The 12,249-nt window shown below is 42.8% G+C and overlaps 1 protein-coding gene across 2 annotated transcripts in view; it reads left to right on the top strand.

Moving 5' to 3' along the window:
• The window catches only part of acsl1a (acyl-CoA synthetase long chain family member 1a), a 57,692-nt gene extending 46,471 nt beyond the window's left edge, over positions 1-11,221 (top strand). For both annotated transcript variants that reach the window (XM_029673394.2, XM_029673393.2), the window contains exons 14-21: positions 3,105-3,200; positions 3,768-3,840; positions 4,100-4,188; positions 6,138-6,254; positions 7,279-7,422; positions 7,673-7,774; positions 8,895-8,966; positions 9,184-11,221. In XM_029673394.2, the coding sequence (XP_029529254.1) occupies positions 3,105-3,200; positions 3,768-3,840; positions 4,100-4,188; positions 6,138-6,254; positions 7,279-7,422; positions 7,673-7,774; positions 8,895-8,966; positions 9,184-9,324 (834 nt within the window). In that variant the 3' untranslated portion in view covers positions 9,325-11,221. The remainder of the gene's footprint in view (positions 1-3,104; positions 3,201-3,767; positions 3,841-4,099; positions 4,189-6,137; positions 6,255-7,278; positions 7,423-7,672; positions 7,775-8,894; positions 8,967-9,183) is intronic.
• Positions 11,222-12,249: the final 1,028 nt, after the last annotated feature.

Genomic DNA, 12,249 nt, shown 5'->3' with positions numbered 1-12,249 from the left:
AAAGAGACTCTTAATCCCAGACTTGGCCCACACACCAACTCCCCTGAATAGCAGGCTAGTGACTGTTTAGCAGATTCCTTCCAAACCACTCATTGTTGAATTTGCGATTTTCAACTTGTGTAATGTTTATGGCCGATGAGCACCAATTCGCTTTATCGATAATTTTTCTTCATATGACAAAGATTGAAAAGGATTTGCCAGTAGATTGTCGACTTGATTCCTTCATGATGATCAGTCCAATCATAGTTACGGTAGATATGTTATTTGATGTAAATTTATCTGTGGCCAATGACCTTTTGCCTTCTTGGATGGGCACTTGTAATATAACTATGGCAGCACCCAAGGGGCTTGAATTTTCTAGCACTCACCTTAGATTTTGCGGTGATGTAGTGTCCATATGAGTGACAGAACACTAAGTCAATCACGTGGCAACTAGAGAACACTACCAACCCCTACGCTCAGTATTTTCTGCTGGCTGCCCCACCACCACAGATAGCAAAAAAGTGTTTCTATGCGGCTTTATTAACTCAATGATTTTATTTATATATATATATAATTTTTTATTTTTTTTGCTGGCAGATATCAAATGTTATTTGTCACGTGCTGAATACAACAGGTAGACTTTACAGTGAAATGCTTACTTACAAGCCCTTAACCATCAATGCAGTTTTAAGAAAAATACCAAAATAAAAAAATATATTAATATAAAAGTAACATAATTAATGCTCAGCAGTACAATAGCGAGGCTATACAGGGGGTACCGGTTTAATTCAGGTAATGTGTACAGTACAAATATTAATTTTCAGTCTGCTGCCTCAGTTTGTATGATGGCAATTTGCATATACTCAATGTTATGAAGAATGATCAGATGAATTGCAATTAATTGCAAAGTCCCTCTTTGCCATGCAAATGAACTGAATCGCCCCAAAACATTTCCACTGCATTTCAGCCCTGCCGCAACAGTACCAGCTGACATAATGTCAGTGATTCTCTCGTTAACACAGGTGTGAGTGTTGACAAGGACAAGGCTGGAGATCACTCTGTCATGCTGATTGAGTTTGAATAACAGACTGGAAGCTTCAAAAGGAGGGTGGTGCTTGGAATCATTGTTCTTTCTCTGTCAAACATGGTTACCTGCAAGGAAACACGTGCCGTCATTGCTTTGCACAAAAAGGGCTTCACCGGCAAGGATATTGCTGCCAGTAAGATTGCACCTAAATTAACCATTTTATCGGATCATCAAGAACTTCAAGGAGAGCAATTCAATAGTTGTGAAGAAGGCTTCAGGGCACCCAAGAAAGTCCTGCAAGCACCAGGACCGTCTCCTAAAGTCGATTTTAGCTGCGGGATCAAGGCACCACCAGTACAGAGCTTGCTCAGGAATGGCAGCAGGCAGGTGTGAGTGCATCTGCATGCACAGTAAGGCGAAGGACTTTTGGAGGATGGCCTGGTGTCAAGAAGGGCAACAAAGAAGCGACTTCTCTCCAGGAAAAACATCAGGGAAAGATTGATATTCTGCAAAAGGTACAGGGATTGGACTGCTGAAGACTGGGGTAAAGTCATTTTCTCTGAATCCCCTTTCTGATTGTTTGGGGCATCTGGAAAAAAGCTTGTCCAGAGAAGACAAGGTGAGCGCTACCATCAGTCCTGCGTGATGCCAACAGTAAAGCATCCTGGGACCATTCATGTGTGGGGTTGCTTCTCTGCCAAGGGAGTAGGCTCACTCACAATTTTGCCTAAGAACACAGCCATGAATAAAGAATGGTAACAACACATCCTCCGAGGGAAACTTCTCCCAACCATCCAGGAACAGTTTGGTGATGAACCGTGCCTTTTCCAGCATGATGGAGCACCTTGCCATAAGGCAAAAGTGATAACTAAGTGGCTCGGGGAGCAAAACATCTATATTTTGGGTCCATGGCCAGGAAACTCCCCAGACCTTAATCCCATTGAGAACTGGTCAATCCTCAAGAGGCGGGTGGACAACCAAAAACCCACAAATTCTGACAAACTCCAAGCATTATGCAAGAATTGGCTGCCATCAGTCAGGATGTGGCCCAGAAGTTAATTGACAGCATGCCAGGGCGGATTGCAGAGGTCTTGAAAAAGAAGGGTCAAAACTGCAACTATTGACTGTTTGCATCGACTTCATGTAATTGTCAATAAAAGCCTTTGACACTTATGAAATGCTTGTAATTATACTTCAGTATTACATAGTAACATCTGACAAAAATATCTAAAGACACTGAAGCAGAACTTTGTGGAAATTAATATTTGGTAGATGTATTAAACTATTTTTTATTTTTAACACCGAACAAATTCTTATATACAATGACAGCCTACTGGGGAACAGTGGGTTAACTGCCTTGTTCATGGGCAGAACGACAGATTTTTATCTTGTCAAAACTAAGGATGGTTTCTGGGATAATGGTGTTGATTTGAGCCATGACCAACATTTTAAAGCATTTCATGCTACATATGTGAGTGCTACAGGTCGGTAGTCATTTAGGCAGGTTACCTTAGTGTTCTTTGGCACAATGGCTATGGTGGTCTGGTTGAAACATGTTATTACAGACTCAGTCAGGGACTGGTTGAAAATGTCAGTGAAAGCACTTGCCAGTTGGTCAGCGCATGCTCTGACTACACGTTCTGGTAATCCGTCTGGCCCTGCGACCTTGTGAATGTTGACCTGTTTAAAACTCTTACATCGCCTGCATGTTTCACTGTTACTTGCCTCATTGCGAGCATGGAAGTAATGCTGACACATTAATGCCAAAATAACATTTAATACAGGCAACAATAAAATAACTGGTAGGCTTCAAAACTGGTCGTCACCGTCGTTGAAGGTTAACAAACTCACTGGTTTGAGACCAGAAAATCAACCAAAATGGCACTGCTAATAGCTCTATATTAAATTATTTAAAATTGTAAATTCATCATTTCTACATGACTGGCATTTTGTTTCTCTTTTTAAACCCCCCCCCCCCAATAAAAATATATATTATTACTCAGACATGTGCGACCCAAATTTGAGAATCTCTGTTCTATTGTGTGAGGTACAACCATGGATGTCAATAACGTCTTTCCTCCTTTGTGTTCTCCAGAACAGTCTTGGGGGTCGTGTGAGGCTGATGATCACAGGAGCGGCCCCAGTGTCTCCAACCGTCCTGACCTTCATTCGGGCCGCTCTTGGCTGCCAGGTGAGACTTCCCTTCATGGATTTTCAAATGAAATGACAGGTGCAAGAAAGGATAAACTCCCTCTAATCCATGCTTCCACCAATCCAATGCTTATAAATGCGTGGGGAAGAGTGCACAAATGCAACCTTTCTCAGGAATTTGGATGCGGAGCCTGGTTGCGTTCCAATTCTCTAAACTAATTCTCATGCCTTTTTAAAAGCATTGTTTGGATTGGTGCAAGCATGGCTGGAAGGAGTTTCCCCCATATTCATCACACCTTTTCAATCCTTCAGGGGAAGTTTACAAGTAGAGAATTGGAATCTAGCCCGTCTCATATCCTAGAGAGGCAGGTCCCTCTTTGAACTTTCCTGTTTGTTCAACAGGATTCGCCTTAGAAAGAAAATTATTGCCAATCTTTCTATCAGTCAAAACAATCACGTCATGCTTGGGAATCAACCTCACACCTTTCGGCAACCTTTCGGCACTCAGGCTGCTGTGGTGCAGAAAGATAGATGACACTAGCATGAGAAACACAAGTTACTTAATTACAATGCTTTCAAATAAATATCTGCTGCCTCTACTTGACAGTTTTATGAAGGCTATGGTCAGACTGAGTGCACAGCCGGGTGCACCATGTCCATGCCTGGGGATTGGACAGCAGGTAATACACATATTCAAGCGTTACTGAAGCATTCAATTGCTACCACATCGCACAATGCATACCACCACATGTTTAATCCAACAAACAAGTCACACAAATGTCTCTACTCTGATTCTACAATGAACAAGAACAGTTTTACTTCGGTGTCTTGTGTGGCTCACTGGAACCTTCATGAAACCTTTGAGACCATGTTGGTATTATGAAAGAACAGCCAAATAAAGTGTTACTGGAATGTGACAACTCATCTCTTTTTGCCCAGGTCATGTGGGGGCTCCACTGCCCTGCAACTATGTAAAGCTGGTGGACGTGACTGAGATGAACTACTTTGCTGCCAATGGGGAAGGAGAGGTGAGGTGTTTAGACCAATGGAAGTCACACCTCAGTCTCAAATTGCTCTCTGTCCCTCCCCCTTGGCCCTAACTAGTCGACGTCAACATATCTGAAGGGTCTGGATAGGTATAAGCACTACAGTGGTAAAGCTTCCACCATACTGATCTGCAAACATTGAAGAATAAGGGCTAAGCCCAGTGGTAGGGTTTTAAGTTTGTTTGGAGTTTGACAAAACAATGTAAACACCATGGAAATTCCACACATGGGGCCCCCGTGTTGTTGATAGATCAGAATCTCCTCATTAACACCCATCAAAATTAGCCTGTCAACTCCAATACATGTTCATGTCATTGTCACCAATCAACTGCATTACACTTAAAAAACGACTTCATATACCACCATCGCTCTCTATATGGCTAGCTATGCTACCAGCTTATCTGAACAGGAGTTAGCATTTAGCAGACAGACACTATATATACAAAAGTATGTGGACACGCCTTCAAATGAGTGGATTCAGCTATTTAGTCACACCTGTTGCTGATGGGTGTATAAAATCGAGCACACAACCATGCAATCTCCACAGCCAAACATTGGCAGTAGAATGGCCTTACTGAAGGGCTCCATGGCGTTCAACATGGCACCGTCATAGGATGCCACCTTTCCAACAAGTCAGTTCGTAAAACTTCTGCTCTGCTAAAGCTGCCCCAGTCAACTGTAAGTGCTGTTGTTGTGAAATGGAAACGTCTAGGAGCAGCAACGGCTCAGCCACGAAGTGGTAGGCCACACAAGCTCACGTAACGGGAGTGCCGAAGCATGTAGTGCGTAAAATTGTCTGTTGGTTGCAACACCCCCCTGAGTTCCAAGATGCCTCCGGAAGCAACATCGGCACAAGAGACTGTTTGTCGGGAGCTTTGTGAAATGGGTTTCCCTATGGCCGAGCAGCCGCACACATGACTAAGGTCACCGTGCTCAATGCCAAGCGTCGGCTGGAGTAGTGTAAAGCTCACTGCTATTAAACTCTGGAGCAGTGGAAACTCATTCTCTGGAGTGATGAATCACGATTCACCATCTAGCAGTCAGACGGATGTGTCTGGATTTGGCGGATGCCAGGAGAATGCTACCTGCCCCAATGCATTTGGTGGAGGAGGAATAATGGGGCTGTTTTTTATGGTTTGGGCTAAGCCCCTTAGTTACAGTGAAGGGAAATCTTAATGCTACAGCATACAATTACATTCTAGACGATGCTGTGCTTCCAACTTTGTATCAACAGTTTGTGGATGGCCTTTTCCTGTTTCAGCATGACAATGCCCCTGTGCACAAAGTGAGGTCCACACAAATGGTTTGTCGTGATCGGTGTGGAAGAACTTAACTGGCCTGCACAGAGCCCTGACCTCAACCCCATCAAACACGTTTGGGATGAATTGAAAGGCCGACTGCAACCAGGCCTAATCACTCAACATCAGTGCCCGACCTCACGAATGCTTTTGTGGCTGAATGAACGCAATCTCCACAGCAATGTTCCAACATCTAGTGGAAAGCCTTCCCAGAAGAGTGAAGGCTTTTATAGCAGCAAAGGGGATCAACTCCATATTAATGCACATGATTTTGGAATGAGATGTTTGACCAGCATGTGTCCATATACTTTTGGTCACGTAGTGGATTTTCTAAACCCTAAAGAACAACTTCTAAACATTATGCAGCGAAAACAGCCAAATCAGATTTTAGTAACCACATTATGGGCCTGCTAGAACGGATTTGATTAATATCCACGTTGTTTTGAATGGGCGCCAATGACTGTGTCCTTGGTCTCCCTTCCATTGATCGCTTTACCGTGTGTATTGGGACCGACTGGAATACTGGGGTGGGGGTGTTCCCAGCTTGCTTTGATACTTCACAATTGAGGAGGTGGGTGTGTATCCTGGTCCCATGTTTGTATTTGATGTATATATAATTCTGCTTCTTCGCAGGTGTGTGTGAAAGGACCAAACGTATTTAAGGGCTACCTGAATGACCCGGAGAAGACAAAGGAGGCCTTGGATCAGGATGGCTGGCTCCACACCGGAGACATTGGGAAGTGGCTGCCTGTAAGTACTGTCAACTCTACATTCAACTCTACACTAGGCTACGCTTTTTAATGTTTTTTTTTTTTTTTAATCAGCTAGCTCGGTTTCCCAATTCTGATCCTGGAGACCCAATCTTTAGGCATGATGACTTGATTAGGTGAATCAACTGTTAGTGCTATGGCAAAAACAAAAATGTGCACCCCTTTGGGTCCCCAGGACCAAGATTGGGAAACATTGAGCTAGCCTATAAGGCGGGGATGGGAAATTGTCCTCTGGTGGGGCTTGCACGGTTACCATTTTTGTGCCAGAATTTTTAAATATTTTTTTTAATTTTTAACTTTATTTAACTAGGCAAGAACAAATTCTTATTTTCAATGATGGCCTAGGAACCATGGGTTAACTGCCTGTTCAGGGGCAGAAGGACAGATTTTTTTTACCTTGGCAGCTCGAGGATTCGATCATGCAACCTTTCGGTTACTAGTCCAACACTCTAACCACAAGGCTACCTGCCGCCACAGAATGCCTAAGAATACTCACCACACATCGGGTAGAGAGGTGAGGAGTGAAATATGCCAGTTTGGAATAAGGGGGATGATTAGGTGGCCATGATGAAATGGGGCCAGGTTGGGAGTTTAGCCATGACAATGGGGCTAACACCCCTACTCTTATGATGATTGCAATGGGATTTTTAATGACCACAGAGGGTCAGGACACCCGTTTATTGTCCCATCCAAAAGATGGCACACTACGCAGGGCAATGTTCCCTTCACTGCCCTGGGGCAATGGGATCTCCTTAGCCCTCCAAAACCACTGCCAGCAGCATCTGTTATCCCATCCAGGGAGCGACCAAGACCGACCCTGCTTAGCTGATGACCCAGGACCTACCCTGCTTAGCTGATGATGATGATGAAATAAGTACCAGGCAAAAGAGATCAGCAGACATTATGCCTCAATCTATGACTGACTAAGAGTGGGAAAGTAGTAATGGGGCGAAATCTGATGTAGTTAACTAAGTACTGATTAAGTTTGTTTACTCTACTTTCAGAATGGTATTCTGAAGATCGTGGACAGGAAGAAGCACATCTTCAAGCTGGCTCAAGGAGAGTACATTGCCCCGGAGAAGGTCGAGAACATCTACATCCGGAGCGACCCGGTGGCCCAGATCTTTGTCCATGGCGATAGCTTGCAGGTTTGTGACAAACCACATGTGTGCCAAGTCTTCTGCTGTGCTATTGAAACACTTTGTTTGTGGTTGGGTATGTACATGCATAATGTTGGTTGTGGATGTGTGCACTGTCTAATTGAAACTTGTTTGGGTGACACTTATGACTTTCATATATAAGCCACTGCATGTAAATGTTGATTACATTTGTAAATTAGTGTAAATGCTTATGGAATTCTAAAAAGCTAAATGTTTTAAAATGTCTTGTTTGACACAGGCATGCCTGGTGGGCATTGTGGTGCCTGATCCAGACTTCTTACCAGGATGGGCAAAGAAGAAGGGCATCGAAGGTTCTTATTTGGAGATGTGTGCAAGCAAGGTTAGCTAGCTTCAATGGTATGGCAGATTTACCTGACAGTGTATTCAGTGGCTGATTTCCACAGTCCATGCTAGCATACCTCTTACACTTCAACAAGTGTTGTCCTCGGCAAAATGTCACTGGATCTTGCAGAGCCTCTACAGTAACTCATGGTCCAAACACAACAAGACAGTCGCGAAGAGGGCACGACAACAACCTTTTCCCCCTCAGGAGACTGAAAAAAATATGGCGTGGGTCCCCAGATCCTGAAAATTCTACAGCTGCACCATTGAGAGCATTCTGACCGGTTGCATCACTACGTGGTATGGTGATGCCATACCCCCTTAGAGGGTAGTGCGTATGCACCAGTACATCACTGGGGCCAAGCTTCCTGCCATCCAGGACCTACTGTATATACTAGACAGTGTCAGAGGAACGCCCCAAAAAATTATTTTCTAGACTGTTGTCTCGACTACGCCAAGTCAAGGTCCAAACGGCTCCTTAACAGCTTCTACCCCCAAGCCATAAGTCTGCTGAACAATTAATCAAATGCCCCCCCCCCCCTCCCCCCTCTTGTTTTTACACTGCTGTTACTCTTCTTATTATCTATGCATAGTCACTTTACCCCTGCCGACATGTACAAATTACCTTGGCTAACATGTACCCCCGCACATTGACGCGGTACAGGTACCCCCTGTATATAGCCTTGTTATTGTTTTTATATTATTCAGTTTATTTAGTAAATATTTTCTTAACTCTATTTATTGAACTGTGTTGTTGGTCAAGAGCTTCTGTGTAAGCATTTCACAGTAAGCTCTGCACCTGTTGTGTTTGTCGCATGTGACAAATAAGATTTGCGTGTAAAGCCTTAGAATGAAGGCTTGCACGGTTACCATTTTTGTGCATGCTAGTGTGGATATCGGAACAGAACCAATCTCATCTCAAACACATCACAGTTTTTGTTTGTACTGAAAGTGCTCCATATAGAAAATGTGACTTCTGACATGCACATTTTGGGTGGGATTGTATTAATGATAGACTAACGAACAAAATACTGAAAGATAGTTTGAGTGAACTTTTTAAGTACAGCCATTAAGATGTATTGTCTACACTGCCTTGTCTGAAGTGCCTATCTTTCCAGGAGATGAAAAATGCCATTCTGGAGGACATTCTGAGGCTGGGGAAAGAAGGGGGGCTGAAGTCTTTTGAGCAGGTGAGGAATCCTTCCTAACGATCCACACATTCCTTAGGGACCATTTAGACACGGTAACACTCACAAGTGATGTTGGTTCCAAATTGTGCATGATTATAATGCTGCCTCTAGCCCAGAGTAGTACTCTTGGAGGGAAAAAACGAAACAACATTTGCATCTCAATGGGATGCTAAACACATAATAAGCTGAATAATTAATAACATGCTGTCTCGTGCAGGTGAGAGATATCTCGCTGCACACGGAGATGTTCTCCGTCCAGAACGGCCTCCTGACGCCCACGCTAAAGGCCAAGAGAACAGACCTCCGCAGTCACTTCCGAGAGCAGATTGACCTGCTCTATGCCAATATCAAGATGTGAATCCCAGGTAGAGGGGAAAGGGAAGCAGAGGGTGACAATCTGGAAACCATAGCCTGCTCCCCTTGACTGTAATGCCCATCGGAGGTGACGGTTGTGGCCCTCTCTTGTCTACTGTGACAGTGTCTTTGGTCCCCTTGTGCTGTAGAAGAGATGGTGTGTGTGAGAGAGAGTGACTTATGTTAAACCGGGATTCAAACAAACGTAGGTAGACCCATGCACTGTGATTAGACTTTTTTTAAAGGTGATTTCCCAGAGATCACGTTTGCCATAAACGCAGCGCATGTCAGCGCAATCACTTTTAGGAGTAGATTGCAGTGCACAGGTTGTTTATCTACATTTGTTTATATTTAGGCCATAGTGAAAGGGGGAGAGGTTCATGCCTTATTGTCCATGTGACTCTGTCAACCATTCCTGTCAGCCATTTCAAGTGCCGATCGAGTCGCCTGTTAGGAGTTTCTCGACTATCGGTCGGTCATCCCTCAATTGTCAGTTTCAATTAACCCGTTTTTACTAATCTTTAAGTTCTGACAAACTTTAGTTTTATTCTCTTTTGTTTGTATATCTACTTTTTTATGTTTCAAGACTACACCCATGCAGACATTTCCGTTGTTGAAAGACTGAGACAAATCACCATACGCAAGATATTAGTACTGTCTTGTTCAACTTGAGAAATACAGTAGCTATTTATAGCAGTCTAATGTTTGTTTCTTTTAATTTAAGTTGATATTTAATATCATTGATGAATGTTACTGTAAATAGTGTATCTGTAGAAAAGTCACGAGAGGACTTCAATGGGTCACGGTTGATACAGTAGAAGTGCATGTTTTCTTTCTTTTTTTTCTGCATTCCCTTGTTTTTCAACGTTGTACTGTCAGAAGGCCTTGTCTAAACCTTTCTGAACCTTCCGTAACTATTTTAGCACAAGACAAGTAGGAAGCTGTCCATTCAGAAAGGTGTGAATGGCCGCAAAGGAAATAAGCCTCCCACACAGCAGGGATAAAAGACTGCATGTGCAATACCAGAACAAAAACACACAACCTAAAGTGCCACCAATGTCTCTGCTCTCACACAGAAACATTTATTCCGTAAGTGTCCTTTGAAAACTACAGTGGCCTCAATGTGCCAAAATGCACACGCTGGGACCTGTTCTATCCATAGAAAACAGTCCTGTCGGCCAAGGGATACCTGGGTCATATTCAGCAGGCAACAATCAGGAGCCTAGCAGCCCAATTCTCTCACCGAAATGTGCACTTGTCTCTCCCCCCCCCCCCCATGGATGTAAAATGGTGCAAGGTCTTTCTAGATAGCCCATGCTTACACAAATCCAATGCTTCAATCGGAGGTGGTGGAACTGACTTGTCCATTTGAAATGCACACTCACCGTCCGTTTTGAAGATGTTTTCTCCCATTTGATGCCTAATGAAAGACTCTGGAGAATGATCAGGTTAAGCTGGCCAGTATCAAGCCATGGCTCGCTTGCCCCTTGAGAGTTTGTTTTTTTGGGACAAAAATAGTGACTTATTTGTTAGGCCTAACCATCATTTACCTCTATATAAGGAACCACATTATAGACATTTCAGTCTCCTTTGAGATCTAACAAAGAACAAAAGGGTCCTTTATGAATTCAGGTTATTTAACAATGAATTAAGTGCTCATGATGCACATTGACCTGTTTGTTAACATTGTTCTGTACATGATTGTGTTAACATTGTTCTGTACATGATTGGGTTTATCTGCTTGATCATGTTTCGAGACACCATCACAGACGGCCAATACTAGGAAATTGAGCTCTCCTTAAATCGACAGAGTTCGGTTTCGATGTGTTTTTGTACAGGAGTAAAATTCATACCTTTTCATTTACTCCACTGTACCAAATAAACCTGTTTGTCCTACTGTAGCACTCTCTGCTTCATTGTACTTTTTTGTTGTTGTACACAGACATTATTTGAGATGTACACTATGATGAAACTGATTTCGGGCATCACAAAAAACAAACTTTATTCATTATTTGTTTATTTAGTTTCCCATTAGTGTTTTCAGAAGCATCTGCTACTCTTCCTGGGGTCCACAAAAAACACAGAACATGACAAGTAACAAAACACTGATAGACAAGGACAGTCTCATAATAAAAAATAATATATACAAACAATGCATCTAAAAAATGTTTGTTGCCTCATAGTTCCCTCTGCTCCATGAGATGTTTAATCTGTTTCCAAAATGTAATTTTGATATTTGCTTGAGTAATTGTAATTGGGAGTTCCATACATTCATGGCTCTGTATAATAATGTGCGTTGCTGTGAAGAGGCCCCTGGTGGTATGTCTTGTGGGATATGTATAGGTGTCTAAGCTAAATGCTATTTGAATTTTCATTTGCAGTAATATTTCTCAAACTAGAAGAGAAGCAGTTCATCTATCATGAACCCTGACCCAGGATAGACTGGCGTGCATCTTCTGTATGGGCTGCTGTGTTTTGAGCCAGCTGCAGCTTTGCTAGGTCTTTCTTTGCCGCACTTTACCATATTACCGGATGGACAGTAATCAAGGTGGGACAAGCCTTAACAACTTGTACAGTTGATTGTTGTATTAACTTTTTTTAATAAGACACCATTTCCCCATCTTCATGACTTGATAACTGACCCAATGTTATACCTAGGAGTTCGCTTCCTCAACCTACTCAGGGGTCACTCTTTATGCACAACTCCAGTTGAGGTTTAGGTCTTACTGTTTTGAAGCAAATAAAATGCTTTTAGTTTTATGTATTTAAGACTAGTTTATTATTAACCACCCATTCTGATACTATTTATTTAGAATTTCAGTGAGCTCACTGGCTTTTGGGTGCTGATATGTTATGTGTGGAATCATCCACATAGTCATTTTAGCTTCGTGTACGACCTGTGGCAAATCATTTGTAAAAATAGAGGCTT

Source organism: Oncorhynchus nerka, linkage group LG11, assembly GCF_034236695.1.
Source record: "Oncorhynchus nerka isolate Pitt River linkage group LG11, Oner_Uvic_2.0, whole genome shotgun sequence".
Lineage (NCBI taxonomy): Eukaryota > Metazoa > Chordata > Actinopteri > Salmoniformes > Salmonidae > Oncorhynchus > Oncorhynchus nerka.
This window is presented reverse-complemented; position numbering and strand designations above follow the sequence as displayed.